General features: G+C 35.5%; 1 protein-coding gene across 1 annotated transcript; it reads right to left on the bottom strand.

The window, feature by feature from the left end:
• Positions 1-4,063: 4,063 nt before the first annotated feature.
• On the bottom strand, positions 4,064-19,639 carry LOC127875156 (ubiquitin-conjugating enzyme E2 D4-like). The gene is made up of 6 exons (XM_052420013.1): positions 19,472-19,639; positions 16,873-16,936; positions 12,062-12,093; positions 10,438-10,515; positions 7,896-8,001; positions 4,064-5,767 (listed from the first exon to the last, which is right to left on the bottom strand). The coding sequence occupies exons 1-6, from the start codon at positions 19,493-19,495 to the stop codon at positions 5,628-5,630; spliced, it is 444 nt and encodes a 147-aa protein (XP_052275973.1). The 5' UTR covers positions 19,496-19,639; the 3' UTR covers positions 4,064-5,627.
• Between the last annotated feature and the right edge of the window lie 1,156 nt (positions 19,640-20,795).

The raw sequence follows: 20,795 nt of genomic DNA, 5'->3' as shown, positions 1-20,795 counted from the left end.
CCCCAATTTTTTTTTAAACATCTAATAAATTACCACACCCCACATTATACCCCCCTCTCACTCCCCCCTACCCCCCAAAAAAAAAATATATTTTTTTTAAACATCTAATAATAAACACCCCCACATTATACCCCCCTCTCACCCCCACCCCCCCCCCCAATTTTTTTTTTAAACATTAATAAATTACCCCACCCCACATTATACCCCCCTCTCAGTCCCCCCTACCCCCACCCCCCCAATTATTTTTTTAACATCTAATAAATTACCATACCCCACATTAAACCCCCCCCTCTCGCACCCCCCCCCCTCATAAAAAAAAACTTTTTTCAAAAAACATCTCATAAATTACCACACCCCACATTATACCCCCTCTCACCCCCCACCCCCCCCTATTTTTTTTTTTTTAAACATTAATAAATTACCACACCCCACATTATACTCCCCTCCCCCCCCCCAATTTTTGTTTATTTTTTTTAAACATCTTATAAATTACCACACCGCACATTATACCACCCTCTCACACCCCCCTTCCCCCACCCCCCCCCCAATTTTTTTTTTTAAAACATCAAATAAATTACCACACCCCACATTATACCCCCTTCAACCCCCCCCCCCAATTTTTTTTTTTCCTTTTTTTATTTTTGAAAGATCGTCTAATAAATAATTGAATATGAACAATTTCCCCATGATGGCTTACGTTATACTGTCAAGCACTCGAATAGTCGAGCGCGCTGTCCTCTGACAGCTCTTGTTAGGTCACAAGATCAAAGTGACTCGAAATAGTAAAATGGTTTCCGGATGATAACTCAAGAATGCTTGCGCCTAGGATCATGAAACTTCATAGGTACATTGATCATGACTGGCAGATGACCCCTATTGATTTTCAGGTCACTAGGTCAAAGGTCAAGGTCACAGTGACTCGAAATAGTACAATGGTTTCCGGATGATATCTTACATTAGGTCAAAGGTCAAGGTAAGTGACAAAAAATGTATTCACACAATGGCTGCCACTACAACTGACAGCCCATATGGGGTGCATGCATGTTTTACAAACAGCCCTTGTTTGCATACTTGTTTACCATCATGACCCCAACCTATAAACAAGAGCAGACAACTGTATCAAGCATTTTGACAGAATTATTGCCCCTTTTGTACTTAGATAATTGAACATTTTACTTACATTGCCATAACTTCTTTATTTATGATCAGATTTTATTAATACTTTGACAAAAAAACACTTACCTGAATACCACAATGGATTCCACCCAAACAATACCCCACTTTTTAAAAATCATCTAATAAATGACCCCACCCCACATTATACCCCCCTCTCAACCCCCCCCCCCCCCAAATTTTTAATGTTTAAAAGATCGTCTTATAAATTACCACACCCCACATTATACCCCCCCTCCCCCCAGCTCTTGTTGTTTTTCATTTTAATTGCAGTGTTTTAATTTGATTAATCCGAATGCAATTTACCTGTAATATTATTTGAATAAAGCTGTGAACAAATTTTCTTCTTATGGAGAGCATCTGTCTTGGACTGCTGGAATTGAAGGTTTGTGTTCTTTATTCTCTTTAATTATCTCTAAATTCAATGCACGATTTTACAAATTATAACCTTACCACCTAGAGTACCGGTAATATGTATAGAAATCTCTGTAAATATCAACAATTGTGTGTGGAATTATTAATATTCACAATTCAAGATTCAGCTATTGGTGTTTGCTGGTGTTAAATTTGAAGTTTTTATAGATCATTGTTTTGTTATGTTAGAATGATTTCAGTAAATAGAAAATATAACAACTTAAAATAGCAAGAAAAACAGTGGCTTTATAATAAATCAGAGAACAGGTTTTTATGTTAAGATAGAAAAGTCAACGACTTTTTCTTTTACTCGACTATTGTTAACTAAAACAAGAGATGTGTTTGTCAGAAACACAATGCCCCCTATTGCGCCGCTTTGAAGCAAATATTTGACCTTGAAGGATGACCTTGACCTTTCACCACTCAAAATGTGCAGCTCCATGAGATACACATGCATGCCAAATATCAAGTTGCTATCTTCAATAATGCAAAAGTTATTGCACAACTTAAACCAAGGTTAAAGTTTTGGGACACACACAATGAATGAATGTATGAAAGACAGACATGCCAAAAACAATATGCCCACAATCTTTCGATCTGGGGGCATAGAAACCTTTGGTAGCCTGAACTTATCTCATAGTCCATTACCAAGGAAAGACCACTTGTAACTCTAGGATTAATGACTAGCACACATGTCTGTCCCAATTGTATGCAATATTGAAATTCTTTCTCTGTAACTAACAAATGTCAAATTGAACAAGCGATGTGTTTTCAGAAACACAATGCCCCCTACTGCGCTGCTTTGAATTAAAATTTTTTTTGCTTATATCCCTTTAAAAAATATTACCTTGTGAAAATTATCTGTACCTGCCAAATGATATAAAATAGAAATTAACATCCTTTAAAGCTTGTTACTTCCATTGGAATTCGTTTTTTGACCTTTGACCTTTCACCACTCAAAATGTGCAGCTCCATGAGATACACATGCATGCAAAATATCAAGTTGCTATCTTAAATATTGCAAAAGTTTAACCAAGGTTAAAGTTTGTGACAGACAGACACATAAATAACAAGATTTTGTTTAATTCATTGTCTAAAATAATATTGGTTTACACTTTATAGCAGAGAATTATGATGACAAATTAGCAGTTGTATTGTGAACATTTACTTGTTCAATTATCAAAGTATAAGTATCATTCAACTAAGTACCTGGTCATCTTAGAGCAATCTTGAGTTTAATAAGTTTTCTTGTATTTGAGCCTTCCTCTGGGAAAACAGGGCTTAATGCATGTGCATAGTGCTGTTCCAGACTAGCCTGTGCAGTCTGACCCCTATTGATTTTCAGGTCACTAGGTCAAAGGTCAAGGTCACCTGAAATAGTAAAATGGTTTCTGGATGATAACTCAAGAACGCTTATGCCTAGGTTCATGAAACTTCATAGGTATATTGATCATGACTTGCAGATAACCGCTATTGATTATCAGGTCACTAGGTCAAAGGTCAAGGTGCCAAAAAACGTATTCACACAATGGCTGTCAAGGTCACGGTGACTCAACTTAGAAAAATGGTTTCCGGATGATAACTCAAGAATGCTTACGCCTAGGATCATGAAACTTCATAGGTACATTGATCATGACTCGCAGATGAAATAATGATGAAAATTGACCAGGATGTTTTTCTGGACAATATCTAGGTCAAGTTTGACATTAGGTAAAGATTGAATGAATCCAATCCTCTCAGGTGAGCGAACTAGGACCATCTTGGCCCTCTTGTTTTATATAACCCATCTTGGCCCTCTTGTTTTATATAACCCATCAATATATTGCAAACTAATGGCCGAGACAAGAATTTTCTGACCGAGGTCCAGAAACGTGACTGATTGGGCAATTGCTTTATGCCTCCATCGTTAAAGCCTGGTATGAAAACATCAATTATAAGGGTTAACAAGAAATTTGTTTGTCAGAAACACAATGCCCCCTTCTGCGCTGCTTTGAAGCCATATATTTGACCTTTGACTCTGAAGGATGACCCTGACCCTTCATCACTCAAAATGTACAGCTCCATGCGATACACATGCATGCCGAACATCAAGTTGCTATCTGTAGCGACATAGAAGTTATGAGCATTTTTCGAAACCTAAATGCGAAACCTAAATGCAAAGTGTGACGGAAAGACAGACAGACAGGTCCGATCACTATATGCCCTCCTTCGGGGGCATAAAAACCACTAAAACTGACACAACATCCCATATAAAATTGTTTGGGGACTTCATACATAACAGTTCCAATCCTGAATCACTTTCAAAACAGTGCTGATTGATGAACACAGAATACATAGTGCTTCCCGAAAGAAAAAAAGTATTAATCCTCTTCTATTTCCATTTTAGGAAATGCCTTTGCAAATAACTAGGGTAAACCTACTGGTTACACCTGTAAGGGGCTAATAAAGGAAAGCTATATTGCACCATGTTCAGAACTAGGTAAAATCATTTTTAATGTTCCTGTAAAGCACTCAATTCATAAACCAGCATGGTCATATAAATAATTGGAATAAACCTTGAAAATTTAACAAATTAGCACCCACACATAACTATCGCACAACAAAATTTCAAATACATTTAATGGACAACTATCACAAAAAACTGAGTAAAACAGTTAGTAAATGTATGTAAAAGCCAGTAAAAAATAATTTGATCTGTCTTCAAATCAGTGATATTAATTGATATTGTTGTATATAACAGTTTGGCAACAAACTAAAGCAGGTTTTCTTTCCGTTTTCAGTAATAAAGTATATATATATATTTTCCAATTGTTCTTACTTCTATCTTGTTCTCTGTAACATGCAATTTACTTAGGGACATCATTTACACTGCAAGTTGTGAAATACACAGGTACAAGCGTGGAAAAAGTAGAGTGTATCACTTAATCAAAGGCGGGCAAATGAACATCATTTGAGCCCTGGTCTTGGAAAACTGGGCATAATGCATGTGCGTCAAGTGTCATCCAGGCTAATCAGGGACGACACTTTCCGCCTAAATTGGATTTTTGCAAAGAGGAGACTTCATTTAAACAAAAAATATGATAAAAGCGGAAAGTGTCGTCCCTGATTAGCCTGTGCGGACTGCACAGGCTAATCTGGGACGACACTTTACGCACATGCATTATGCCCAGTTTTAACTGACCGAGGCTCATTTACTTAAAGATTCGTGCAAAACTAATACATTGCAGTTAGACCGTTTTGTAACATTTAGAAAATATTAGGACAACAAGTTAAAGAAATTATTTTGAAATTTAAAATAAACACATAAGATTGCATCATTGAAAAACTCATGCTTGACAGACTTAATGACGCTTCACTGCATCTACATGTACTAGCCACCCTTCTAAGAAATAGGAATCAAAATATCAATAACAATGAAATCAAATGTCAACAAATTATGAAACAAACATTGTTAAATGAAAATGTTTATTGTATTCAATAAGCACTGACAGTTTGAATAGCGTTATGTACATGTTCACTGGTAGTTATCAATTGTTGATTTAATATTTTCCACATTTTGTCCTAATACTACCAGTCTTCTGTGTTCAATCTCAAACTAAGGCAGGACTGTTCCACAATATAAATAACAAAATACTGAGGCTTGCTCATAATGACATTTTATGGAACTTATCCAACAAAAATTTATAATTCTTAATTTAAATATATAAATGATTCGAAACATTTCTATACACTGTTTCAATCAAATACATATAAATCATAATATCTTATTCCATTTAAAGGAAATTTTCATAAAAAGTTTGGACTTTGTCCACATACACATGATGCAGTGCGAATTAACTCGATTCACACTTAAAAATGATCTGCATCATGCAAAAATTGGTCTTCTGCTGTTTTCTGACAGAGTAGCTCTGTGCAGTCTGGTCAGGAACTACCCAATTCTCTTATGAGACCATAAAACCTAAAACTACATTTGTTGCATATGGCATAAGACCCATTTTTGCACGACATTATTCAAATGATCACATTTACAACAATGTTTCTTAAGTCGCATGTTTTTTAGTCATTTCCCGAGCAGTGTGTTCGTACTTCTTCTTGTCTTTCTTGAACAAGTTTGCTATGTCTGGCACCAATGGGTCGTCTGGATTGGGCTCTGACATGAGAGCTAATATCGACAACAGGACTGAAATTAACAGAGCAGAAATATCACTTGATTTTACCTAACAAATTACATAAACAAAAGAAAGGTTATTGCAACACATACACTACACGTACATCAAAGTCTATTTAGAATAAGTTGACTGGCAGAAACAATTATTAAAAGGATAATATACTTAAATTAAGGACGACAAAATATCATTATTCATGTGACTCTTCATTATTATAAGAGAGCTATGCTGGCTGTGAATCCCTTTCTTGGTATAAACATTCTGAAGACTTAACCTGGTGAAATAGTTTTTGACTCCAATGACCCAGATTTAAATATGGTGTCAATTTTGTAAAAATAAAAATAATCACCATATTTTATAAAGACTGACCATATTTCATGAAGACTGAGTCATAAATGTGGCTTCTAGATTGGTAATATGGGTTTTCTAAGATTTGACCCGGTGACATTCTCTATGGATGCACATGACCCAGATTCAAGACTTCAGACTTGCAAAGATAAACATTCTGACTAGGTTTATTAGAGATTTAGTCATAAATGTGGCTCCTAGAGAGATAGCATGTTTTTTCTAAGATTAAACTTAGTTACCTTTTATTTGGACACAATGACCCTGATTCTTACTGGGCCTAGTGGACACAACAACCCTGATTCTTACTGGACCGAGATATTTTCAAGATATACATTCTGACCAAGTTTCATCAAGACTGGATGAAAATTGAGGCCTCAAAAGCGGTAACAAAAAAAGATGACACCTGCGTAAAACATGCCCCCACACATAAACCTTTTCTGTTCAGGTGAGATTAAAACAAAACACCTTTTTTATTGAAAATTGTTTAAAACCACCCATGATGGTGATGCTCATGTTTAAGAATTGCCATCGCCATAACTGCCTTGTCAATTAGATGCCTGTTTGAAGCATGTAGAGCCAATCATTAAGAGCATATGCCTTTAAAAGCGACCTTTGAGTTAGGGACACAGGTATGGCCTATCACATGGTCTCCACTTGGTAAAAATGTGTGGTAAGTTAAAAATTGTGAGATGAAAGATAAAGTTACAGTCCGGACAAGCTAGGACAGCTATATCAAACCACTGTAAGTAGGTTCGACAACAAGAGCTGTCAGAGGACAGCGCACTCGACTATTCGAGTGCTTGACAGTATAACGTAAGCCATTATGGGGAAATTGTTCATATTCAATAATTTATTAGACGATCTTTCAAAAATAGAAAAAGGAAAAAAATAAAAAAAAATGGGGGGGGGGGGTTGAGAGGGGGTATAGTGTTGGGTGTGGTCGTTTATTAGACGATCTTTCAAAAATAAAAAGGAAAACAAAAATTTTGGGGGGGGAGGGGTTCTGGGTAGGGGCGTGGGGTATTGTTTGGGTGGAATCCATTATGGTATTCAGGTAAGTGTTGTTTTGTCAAAGTAATAATAAAAAGTGATCATAAATAAAGAAGTTATGGCAATTTAAGTAAAATGTTCAATTATCTAAGTGTAAAAATGGCCATAATTATGTCAAAATGCTTGAAACAGTGGTCTGCTATTGTTTATTGGTTGGGGTGATGTTGGTTAACAAGTATGCAACATATAAAAGCAATATGTCAAAGGATATAGAAAATATTTGGGGTAGTACGCAAACTTTAACATAGATTTATCAATAATATGCATATTCTAAGTATAAAAGGGGCAATAATTATGACAAAATGCTTGAAAGAGTTGTCTGCTCTTGTTTATAGGTTGGGGTGATGTTGGTAAACAAGTATGCAAAATATGAAAGCAATATGTCAAGGGACAATGAAAATAAATGGGGTAGTACGAAAACTTTAACATTTGCTGCATATTCTAAGTGGAAAAGGGGCCATAATTATGACACAATGCTTGATAAGAGTTGTCAGCTCTTGTTTAAAGGTTGGGGTCATGTTGGTAAACAAGTATGCAAAATATGAAAGCAATATGTAAAGGGAAAATGAAAATAATTGGGGTAGTACGAAAACTTTAACATTTGCACGCTTATGCTAACGGAAAGGAAACGCCGGGGTGAGTAGGATAGCTCCACTATATATATTTCATATATAATAGTCAAGCTAAAAATAAGTGATATTTCACATGACAAAAAATTAGAACTGTTTATGGGTATGAGGCTACCTTTGCCAACAGTGAGGGCAGGAGACCATTGAGATCTAAGAATATCCAAGCATATACTGCCTGAAGTGTTGATGTTTGGGTGGTAGATCTTAGTTGTAAACATCACCTGAACAACAATAGAAAAACATGTACATATTCAAATTCCCATGTAATAATTATATACTCAGTTCTTCTTGTTACTTTTGATATCATTCACAATTTATCTGAAATATATAGAACGAATAGAATTTTATAGGAATATAAATAAATATCATGCAAATGTAGACTTTATCATGAGCAGATAAATATTTGAGCTTTGCTCTGGGAAAATGGGGCATAATGCATGTGCACATGTTCTCAAATGCATAATGCCATGATGATGATGTTTTTCAGAGCGAGGCTCATTTGTATAATGCTCCAGTCAGATGAATGACTACTTGTTGATTTAACTATTGGTAGTTCAACAAGCAAAGTTCTGATAATGCTCCAGTCAGATGAATGACTACTTGATGATTTAACTATTGGTAGTTCAACAAGCAAAGTTCTGATAATGCTCCAGTCAGATGAATGACTACTTGTTGATTTAACTATTGGTAGTTCAACAAGCAAAGTTCTGATAATGCTCCAGTCAGATGAATGACTACTTGATGATTTAACTATTGGTAGTTCAACAAGCAAAGTTCTGATAATGCTCCAGTTAGATGAATGACTACTTGTTGATTTAACTATTGGTAGTTCAACAAGCAAAGTTCTGATAATGCTCCAGTCAGATGAATGGCTACTTGTTGATTTAACTATTGGTAGTTCAACAAGCAAAGTTCTGATAATGCTCCAGTCAGATGATGGACTACTTATTAATTTAACTATTGGTAGTTCAACAAGCAAAGTTCTGTTAATGCTCCAGTCAGATGAATGACTACTTGTTGATTAAACTATTGGTAGTTCAACAAGCAAAGTTCTGTTAATGCTCTAGTCAGATGAATGACTACTTGTTGATTTAACTATTGATAGTTCAACAAGCACAGTTCTGATAATGCTCTAGTCAGATGAATGACTACTTGTTGATTTAACAATTGGTAGTTCAACAAGCAAAGTTCTGATAATGCTCCAGTCAGATGAATGACTACTTGTTGATTTAACTATTGGTAGTTCAACAAGCAAAGTTCTGATAATGCTCCAGTCAGATGAATGACTACTTGTTGATTAAACTATTGGTATTTCAACAAGCAAAGTCTGTTAATTGCTCCAGTCAGATGAATGGCTACTTGTTGATTTAACTATTGGTAGTTCAAAAAGCAAAGTTCTGCTAATTGCCATGTTAGAAAATCAAATTAACAGTTAATAAACAATTAAAAGTAATTCAGAAATATTGGCAATGGTTACTTTCATAATTCAAATTGAATGTTCTTTTCAATTACTGGTACTTTCAGACTTCACATGTTTATCAGTTATAATATTAACATGTCAGTAATCCATTATTCAAGGATGTAGTAGTTCTCATTTTCAAACATACAAAACATCTAGCCATGCAACTCGGTAGATGATTTTGGACTACATGTAGTATTAAAGAAATACTGGTAACCTAGACTCTAGTACCGTAATTGCTCTATGTTTTCGGACACTTAAAAATAATTATTTTTGTTTGTGTCTGAAAACTTAGATACGAAAAATAATCACAAAATACAGGTGTCCGAAAACTTAAGAGTCGAAAATTGAAGTGTCCGAAAATAGCGTCAATTGTATCAACAACTACCGGTAACAGCACGCGCTTATTTTAAATAATTTTAAATGCTTAATTCATTTGACAGAAAGTTACTACAAGGTTGTACTTTAACCAACGAGTTCAAAGATGAGCATTTGATGTCCTGATCATTTCATTTCCAATAGCTGTTGTTTAACACCTTCCATTGTTCGTAAAACTTGCAATAGGGTGCATCACACTTTGAAGCGTTTAGTATTTGTCACAGTTATTTTATTGATAATGGGTAGTTCCGTTGCGGTAGATTTATGTATTTGAACTGTTAATTGGCACTACCCCTGATAATTGTCATAATTCTTATGCTTTCAGGTGAAACCATTGTTTAATACCGGTTTACAAGGTTATTTACCTAATAACGCAATTGTAATGGTCCGTTGCCCTCAGGCATGCACCTGCCATGTTTTATGATGTAAAACTTGTTGTAAAACCCTATGATCGAAGTGTCAAATATCGAAAACAGGACCGACATTTTGTAAAATAGCGCTGTAAAATAAACAGTCCGAAAACTTAGAGACATAAATTATGGACGAAACTCGTGTGTCAGAAAATTAAGAGTCACGAAAAATAATTATTTTTGCCAAAAAAGGGGGTGTCCGAAAACATAGAGTAATTAAGGTATATACTATTGAAAAAGCCATATGCCAAACAATCGTTTTTGTCGAAGGTTCTGGATTCCATATATAAAAGCGGTGATTGAGAACAGTAATAAATTAGTTACCACAAACCAATAAGTCTCAAGTACATAATTATAAATTTAGACATTGCGTACACATTAGTCCATTGTTCTGAGCATTCAACACTTACCTTGGGAGGTTTGAATGGATAGTCTGTAGGAAAAATCATCTTGAGAAAGAAAACGCCTCCCTGATATGGGCTCCCATCCTGCAAATACAATTCAAGAAATAATACACTATTAAAAACCTCTTACAATACAAGTAATGACTGCTGTCATAAAAATGCCTTCCCTTTGGCTAAAATAAGTATTTAGACAAATTAACAGAATCATCTTTATGAAACAAAGCATTTCACTTTGAGCCTATGGCTAATTTGATGATTGACTGAGTGAACTATGATATAGTTATGACATGTCATTTATTTATATGAGCATTCAGACAAATGTAATGAAGAGTCTGTTCACATGACTACATTCAGACAAAGGTAATGAAGAGTCTGTTCACATGACTACATTCAGACAGAGGTAATGAAGAGTCTGTTTCAAAGACAACATTCAGACAGAGGAAAATAGAGAGTCTGTTCCCATGACTACATTCAGACAGGGGTAATGAAGAGTCTGTTCCCATGACAACATTCAGACAGAGGTAATGAAGAGTCTGTTCCCATGACTACATTCAGGCAGAGATAATGAATAGTCTGTTCCCATGATTACATTCAGACAGAGGTAATGGAGAGTTTGTTCCCATGACTACATTCAGACAGAGGCAATGAAGAGTCTGTTCCCATGACTACATTCAGACAGAGGTAATGAAGAGTCTGTTCACATGACTACATTCAGACAGAGGTAATGAAGAGTCTGTTCCCATGACTACATTCAGGCAGAGATAATGAATAGTCTGTTCCCATGACTACATTCAGACAGAGATAATGAATAGTCTGTTCCCATGACTACATTCAGACAGAGGCAATGAAGAGTCTGTTCCCATGACTACATTCAGACAGAGGTAGTGAAGAGTCTGTTCCCATGACTACATTCAGACAGAGGTAATGAAGAGTCTGTTCCCATGACTACATTCAGGCAGAGATAATGAATAGTCTGTTCCCATGATTACATTCAGTCAGAGGTTATGAAGAGTCTGTCCCCATGACTACATCCAGACAGATATAATGAAGAGTCTGTTCCCATGACTACATTCAGACAGAGGTAGTGAAGAGTCTGTTTCTATGACTACATTCAGACAGAGGTAATATAGAGACTGTTTCAACGACTACATTCAGACAGAGGTAAATAGAGAGTCTGTTCCCATGACTACATTCAGACAGAGGTAATGAAGAGTCTGTTCCCAGGACTACATTCAGACAGAGATAATGAAGAGTCTGTTCCCATGACTACATTCAGACAGAGGTAATGGAGAGTCTGTTCCCATGACAACATTCAGACAGAGGTAATGAAGAGTCATGTCTCATGTTTGCATTCAGACAGAGGCAATGAAGAGTCTGTTCCCATGACTACATTAAGACAGAGGTAATGAAGAGTCTGTTCCCATGACTATACAGATGGTTAAGATCAATGAAAGTCTAAAAATGAAACCTTAAGCCAATGGAGATCAACAGGCATTCTGGTTCAATGTCTACAGTTGAAACTATTTTTAAGACAGCAGACTTGTAGTCATGGGGGGAGTCTAATGATATTCAGGTATTGTTTAGATCATTCTTAATCTAGACTGTTCTTTTCAACAAAGCACATACATACCGGTCCAGTGAGTGAAGCTGACCAATGAAACACTGAAAAATAAAAATAAATAAGATCAAGCTGTCGCAAAAGCATTATATACTAACCCATATTCAAGTTATTTCAGTAAATAAGTAACAAATTCTACAATAACAATTGTTTATAAATATACATATTCAATATAAAAGGAATTATAACATTTTCATGAAAATAGTGAACTATAATAGGTGGGTGATTCAAACGAAGCCTGTTTCTATTAATTTAATTTCGGTAATTGAGTAATCCCATGCTGATTATTATTGCACCTACCTACACCCAAAATGTATGAACAATATCTCCATCAAAATTAAAGCTATTAGAAGCGGAAGAAGCTTTTCTATTGTAAGTAGCAGTCACCTTGACATTAATAATACTGTCCCATCTTGACATTGATAATACTGTCATACCTTGACATTGATAATACTGTACCACCTTGACATTGATAATACTGTCATAGCTTGACATTGATAATACTGTCCCATCTTGACATTGATAATATTGTCATACCTTGACATTGATAATACTGTCCCATATTGACATTGATTATACTGTCATACCTTGACATTGATTATACTGTCCCAACTTGACATTGACAATACTGTCCTACCTTGACATTGATAATACTGTCCCATCTTGACATTGATAATACTGTCATACCTAGAGATTGATAATACTGTCCCACCTTGACCATGATAATGCTGTCTCACCTTGACATTGATAATACTGTCCCACCTTGACGTTGATAATACTGTCCCATCTTGACATTGATAATACAGTCCCACCTTGACATTGATAATACAGTCAAAAATGCAATCCCAAGCTAGGTTTGCATGTTTGCTACCAATCCACAAAATTTCAGCACAATTCCTCCAATTCAAACAGATGTTAATTGAGCAGAAGCCAGGGTTTTTTATCTGATTTTGGGGAAAGGGCAAAATGCCGGATTTTGGAGGAAAAAATCACGCGAAACGCTGGATTTTGGGGAAAATAAGGAAAGTCTTAAATAATCAATTCAACATATTTTGCTGTTTTTAAAACAAAATCAAGGCAACAGATAATTTAATTATGCAATATGTTATATTTTCTACACTGGATCAGGTTAACTTATGTATTTAAAGTTTAATTTTATTTTTTATTTTTTATTTTTTTATGGGAAAAAAATTAAGTCTGGGGGAAAATTTACCTGCTGAGGGGAAAAAAAATCTGAGGGGAAAGGGCCGATTGTCGGCGGGTCCCAAAGAAGGAAAAAAAGCCCTGGAAGCCAATTTTGTATTTTTAGTTACTGTGACCTTGACCTGACAGGCCCAATTTGCAAAATACATTCCCATTATAGGCCTCCATGTATGCTTGATATATCCACCATTATATCAAAATTGGTATATGAAAACTAAAGTTATTGACCAAGAAACCATCTTTTTGACGACAGACCCCCCCACCCCCACCCCAATACCACTATCGTTGAGTGACCCGAATCGACGCTGCCCTAATTCGACGCCATTTTTGTTTTGCCTCTGTTTGATACATAAGCAACATCGTTGACGTCATACAATAGCACATGGTACGCTACGCACAATATACTATAGTTGTTGTTTGTTATGTGAAAAATAGCAGGGTTAAAAGGTAAGATATGGTTGATTGGTTTGCAATTGATGGATTTTTATATATTTTACTTAATGAAAAACTTTTGAACACTTTACACTCAATCGTCTTTGTAAATAAAACCGTGGGATAATGCATCAGTTTCATCTGCAAAAGTTCACTATTTTATTCATAAGTCACGTGACTGCCATTTGACAAAACATCGTATAAATAGATTAATTTTCACTATGAAAAAGGCGTACGCGTTTACTTTGATTTGAAGTCCGGATATGCTTTTGGTTATGCTGAAATATAATTTTAACTACATCATACATGTAGCAAGTGTTTATGTTGGTAATTGCATATAATGTTTATTACTTATTTTTATTTACTTTATTATAATTGTAGGTTCCACATAAGAAGTACAGGTTATATTCACCTACTTCCATAAACACAACTTATGGCAAGGGCTTGCTGACAGGGGCCCCTATTAAAACCACTGCCAGAAAGTATGGCATCCCAAAATTAAAAACCTGAATTGATTTAATTAATTTCATTTCCATATTGCTTTTATAGTGATACAAATTTAAGCACAACAACCATGAGTTAATATTTCATGCATTCAGTCTCCACAGGATTGATATTTACATTGAAATCAGGTAACCAATCAGATGCGTCGATTTAGGGCACTCTCAACAAATATGGTTGCCATTACATACACTTGGGTCATTTCGTTGTTCAACGAATTTTTGTTGATAACACAATCAATTGAATTTAAAATGTGTAAATAAAAGGTAAATGTGTAATGAAATAACAAAATTAATTACATAAATCCCTATATTGAGCAACAAAATTTCAACAAATTGCTTGTATGCGTCGAAATTGGGCACTCGAGGATATCTTATTACCAGGCATTTCAACTTTGTTTTAACCCTCAATAATAACATTTATCCTTAAATACAATGCTGTCTACTGTACATGACCTTGTGTTTCAGTTGAACTACTTGTCGCATGAAACTGACTGTCACTTGCCACAAAGATTTTTAACCTACAATCATCACTATGGTGACATATGTCACAACAAGACTAACAAGCATCCATCAAATACATAGTATTACATTTGTTGAAACAACACATTTTAGCCAACACTAACAACCAACAAACGAATGTCAAGCAACTGATACACTCATCAAGAGAAATCAGTCTGTGATCATTGCCAACAAGTTAATATGTACTATCTAATGCAAATGAGCCTCCATCAGAGAAAATGGGGTTTAATGCATGTGCGCATAGGCAAATTACGGACTACACTTTCCACCTAAACTGGATTTTCGTCAGTCTTCCTTCAAAGGAAAAATACATGTACAGTGCTCCAGCTTGGATTTAGAAGGGCAGGGGGGCTTTTTTGTCAAAAGGGCACTTTCTTCACACAGTATTTTGTCAAAAGGGCACTTTGGAGCGCGCGGGCATTTCTGGAATGCTTCCTGTTGCATGTTAATTTATATGTAATTAATAATTGTTAGAATATATTATTTCCATTATTATTAAACCATTATTAAATTATTCAAATATTATGTCTACAATGAGGAATAAATTACATACAATGTAATAAGAGATTTATTAATCAGCATTAAAAAAAATATGTAAAAAAAAGGGCAGGGGGGGCCCTAGGAAGGGTAGGGCGGAGGTTCGGAAGGGCAGGGCGGGCGCCCTTCAATTTAGTCCTAGCTGGAGCACTGATGTAAACCAGAAAGTGTCGTCCCTGATTAGCCTGTGCAGACTGCACAGTTTAATTCGGTACCAAACTTTAGGCACTTACATTAAACCCCCTTATCGCATAGCGAGGTTCAAATATCCTTCACTTATTTATTAGAGCTGCAACGATTCACCGACAGCTCGATTTGATTCGGTTTCGATTTCAGACACTCCGATACCGATTTTTTCGATTCGATTCATCTTCAAACCTAGTTTTATCATATATTTACTCTTATGCCTCAAAATTAACATTTCTGTTCAAATGTGATTTCAATAAAACACATAAAAAAGAAGAGCAAATTAGGAATTTTAATATAAAAACTTATGACTAGAAGATAGTGTTGATTACACAATAATATAAAAAATAAATAAATAATCATAAGAACGTATCTGGAATCAGTTGAATGGTATCACTATTATACTTTTACCCAAAACCACTCAGCGCCCTCGCACTACTTTGGGGGAAGGGGTCTGCAGCCCTTAGGAGGGGGAATTTTCGCGGTGTTTCCCTTTTTGGGGGATTTTTTTACTTACTCTCTCATTATTACATTTGTACATGTTTGCACTATATTCATTGCATTTTTCATAATTTAGTATGTTTGCAAAGATGAAATTGAAATAGAATTGAGATATAATAATCATGAGACACATCTTTCTATTAAAAAAAAAAAATTAATTTTTTTTTAGGGGGAATTTTTCCCCCCAAAAGGGGAAAAAAGTATACTTTTCAGGTGGGGGACTGCCGCCGAATTTCGACGGCAGATTTAATAGATTGAGGGCCCTGCCGCTATAAGCATGTCTACCATTGTGACATGACAGCAACAGCTGTTACCTGTAGGACAAATCACATTCTCTAATAAACTTAACAAAATTCCAACAAAAATAGAACTACTTTTCTGGCTGGCGACTTCAGTAGTTGCACTTGTGCAACTTATAAGTCTTGCTTAATCAACGTAATGTTTGTGTTTGACATGTTGCATTAGATAAGTGATTCAGCCGGACTTTGCGTACGCCACATCCGTGAAGCACAGTTTACACTTTGCTTTATCGGTAGGGCTACCATCCCGAAACCCAAAATACTGCCACACTTTTGATTTTAGCTTCTTAGGCACATCTGATAATTTCAATTTGTCGGCAACAACTTGTTCAGCCATTTTGACGCTTTTTCCGAAAGTGACCGTAACGCGCTTATTGATTGGATAACTAAAGAAATAAGCAACTAATCGCGCGGGTCGTAATAACAGGTAAAGAAAAAACCTTCACCTTCCCGTATCATTAGTCAGAATACAGCGTGCTTTACGTATCTATGTATATATATGTATATATGTTAAAGAATCGAATCGAATTTGGTAGGTTTGGTATCGAAATCGAATCGAAGCATTTCAAATCGATTTTTGATGAATGGGATCGAATCGTTGCAGCTCTATTATTTATTCAATCGATACCAAAAGACAACTCACAATCATCATTTTCTGGCCCAGCTGAACAGCCTGGCGGTGGATCATTGATAATGTCTTTCAACTCCTGAAACATAAACCAAATACAACTAGAGCTTTGTCACAGACGTGACGTATACCCCCACGTGCCACATTGACACAGAATATTTTGCATGCTGTCTTCACAAAACAAGAGAATCTTAATGGAGTTTTTTAAGAATTATTATGCCATTACTATTTATGGCCATTTTGACCTTTGAAATCTTGAATTCTTTCGCATGATACGCCGCCCAATGACTCTGAACAAAATTAATGTACAGAGTCATTTTAAAATCTCACAATTAATGACATAGTTATGGCCCAGACAAGCTCATTTATGGTCATTATTCACTTTTGAACTCCAGGTGTGACCTTGACCTTGAAGATATCGACATAATTCTTCTACATGACACATTGTGCAATGATTGTGAACAAATGTACCACATAATTTTAAAATCTCACAATGAATGGCATAGTTATAATGGCTCGGACAAGATCATTTACGGCCATTTTTGACCTTTGAACTCACAGTGTGACCTTGACCTTGGAGATATTGACGTAATTCTTTCACGCGACACACCGTCCAACGATGGTAAACAAATCAAATGTGCAAAATGATTTTAAAATCTCACAATTAATGACATAGTTATGGCTTGGACAAGCTCATTTATGGCCATTTTTCAAGTACTTAACAAATTAGTAGAGGTGTAAAGTAACCTGTTAGAGTGCCCAGTGCTGGGCTCTAGCCCACAAGTGCCGGAACACTAGAAAGGTTATTTCCCAACTAAGAAAATCTGGGACTGGTTCTTTCGCACACACTTCACTTTTTCATTAACCTTTCAGTTGACCTACAGCCACACTCCTGCCTTTTATTACCGACACTATTATTTTCCATTAAAACAAGCGATGTGTTTTTAAAACACTTTGTCCCCATATATATAACCTTTGACCTTGAAGGATGACCTTGACCCTTCACCACTCAAAATGTGCAGCTCCATGAGATTCACATGCATGTCAAATATCAAGTTGCTCGCTTCAATATTGCAAAAGTGACATTAAATGAGCGATTTTGACCCATATATTTGACCTTTGACCTTGAAGGATGACCTTGACCTTTCACCGCTAAATGTGCAGCTCCATGAGATACACATGCATGCCAAATATCAAGTTGCTATCTTCAATATTGCAATAGTTATGGCAAATGTTAAAGATGGGGCAAACAAACAAACCAACAAACAAACCAACAGACAGGGCAAAAAAAAAATGTCCCCCACTATAGTGGCGGGGACATAAAAATTGTAATTCTCACTTTTGTTTTAAGTTTCTTTATTATTTAAGTTCCCATGGCAAGCTGAACTAAGCTAAGCAGTTTACATGTATCAGCATATTTAGTGGACATGCAAAATTAAATGTTTCATACTGCTTGAGTCAGAGAAAGATGGAGAGGCTGTACAAGAAAACATTCGATAACAGAATACCCTACAAGTATTGATTGAAATTAGGAATTAAAAGGGCAAGTCCTTCCGGGTTCAATTCTCAAACCTCAAAAAAGAACTACAAGACAAAGAGTTATAATGGATGATAATGGTTTTGTTATGACACCATTGTAAAATTAAATTTGTTTTGTCTTAAATATTTTGAAAAAACAACAACAATAAACTGCAAAATAATAATCACAGACAAATAGCAAATATGACTCCTTGTAAGCATCTTTATTATGTGGCTCAATGTTTTGTGTTGCCCTATCACTGAACACTAGTTATATGCAAGTGACTGGGTTCAATTATTTATTGACTTAAGGCCAGTTTTTCAGTCAGCTTTCTTAATCCAATTAAAATTAAGATGAGCACATAAGTTGTTAAGAAATAAGGTCGTTTCCACCAATATTGCTGTTGGGCTAGCTCTTTAACGATGAAGTTAGAGCATCTGACTAACACTATGGATCCGAGGTTGTGGATTCAATCCCCCACTGTAGCTCAGGAATTTTCCCAATAGTTGTGACGAGGCAAACACAAACTTTGACAAGTAAATGGGTCTGAGATTGTGTAATGATTTCAGCGAGCCGCTTGTGTAGTGGTCGACGCTTGTGTAGCAAAGTGTCAGGGGCCTTCAAACATTAAGATGGGGAGTAGTGTAGTCAAATAAGGTCACTTCCAACCTTGCTGTTGGGCTATCTCTTAAGAGTCAGAGTGTCATGGGTTCAAACTCCAGCTGTAGCTCAGGATTTTTCATTTAAAGTGTCGTTTAAAGGCATGCTGTTTGATCTTCAAAAATTGAAACAAACTAATTTATTAAATGGATATCAGGACTATCGTTTTGAATCTGCCTGATAAAGGGTTAGTATTTATAACTATAACTTTGAAAAAGGTATATAAAAATAAAACCCAGAAAACTTATTACATTGTGCACATGAAGAATGGATAATATGATATATATCGATGTCACGTTTACTGTTGGTTGTTATTAAAAAATCGCCTTCAACAATTTCTGTGATAAATATTCGAGAACATTGTTAGTCACTAACAACAAAACCAGTTATAATCTTTGTTTGAATGATGTGTGGTAAATTCAATTATGTACTTACCTTTGAGAGTCGTTTTTGTGCCATAGTCTGCTAATCGATACGTTAAGAAGAACCAACGATTTGCGTTTTACTTAGGATAATCAGTGACAGCTGAGTCCTGTTTATTTATTTGTGTACCACTAGAACCGAACAACATACCAATTATGGCATGTAGGTTGTAGTGATATTAAATGTCGACAAATATTATACAGCAATCGATACCTAATTGGCTAATAGAATAAATGATTTATATTTAATTTTTAAACATGGGTCAATATCTTTTTACTTTTGTCACTAACTTGGCATTTCTAGCGAAATATTCAGCGCACTATTTTGATTGCGTAAGTACTTCCCTTGCATTTAGTGTGACGAAAATGACCTCAATACAAACTGAAAGTTGACAGATCATCGCGCGCAATCACTACGTGTTCTTTATCGATATCCACAATGAAGTGAAGAAATGAGCCAGTCCTTAAAATTAGAACATTTAGGAAACCAGGAACGACTTAGATAAAATAAAAATGATTATCCCGTTTAATTTCACGAGTTACATGAACTGGCTGCTTTCGAAGCTAGTCAACTCGTACCTAAGTCAACACGTACCTTCGGTCAACTCGAACCCGATTTTGTTAACTCGTCCCCGATTTTTGGTCAACACGTACCCCCACTAGTCAACTCGTACCCGATTTGGTCAACACGTACCCTCCTAAAAATTATTTATATATATATCAAAGACTTGAAATATGTTTTTTTTATATGTTTTGATATGAATATAGGTTATAATTTGTTCTTGATTTTTTTTTAAGTAAACAAGTTCATTATTTTTCACACGTGTATATTATAAACGACGTGTTTGTATTGCCTACAACTGATACGTGATGTTATTGTCTGCGTTTTGTTTGATAAAATGTTGACTAATAACACCTTTATGACAACAGGACCGTCGGCGATTTGTTAAACAAATTGTTTGTCGTGCATCTAAAATGACACGCGCGGTAGTTGTCGGCATTTTCTTTGATGATATGTTTGATTGAAAACACCGCATGAAGCCATAACCAATTAAAGGTATGATCCCCGTTGAAGTTAAATAGTAAAATAATGAACGGTTTTCTAATTACACTTAATGACAATTAAGTTTTATATATGTATATAATTGTGGGGTCGTTTTGTGTATTTGTAATATAAGTGTCCAATTAAATCTTATTAAAACATCTAAATACTCATTAAACCCGTTTGTTTTTACTCAATAATCTTAAGTATTCTCGAGTAATGGAACCATTTGTTTGTTGAACTGTGTGAATAAATTTATATTATTATATAAAAATGTATAATATATGTGTCCAAT

This window comes from Dreissena polymorpha, chromosome 1, assembly GCF_020536995.1.
Source record: "Dreissena polymorpha isolate Duluth1 chromosome 1, UMN_Dpol_1.0, whole genome shotgun sequence".
NCBI lineage: Eukaryota > Metazoa > Mollusca > Bivalvia > Myida > Dreissenidae > Dreissena > Dreissena polymorpha.
Note: the sequence above shows the minus strand (reverse complement) of the source record. Positions and strands in the feature narration are given on the sequence as shown.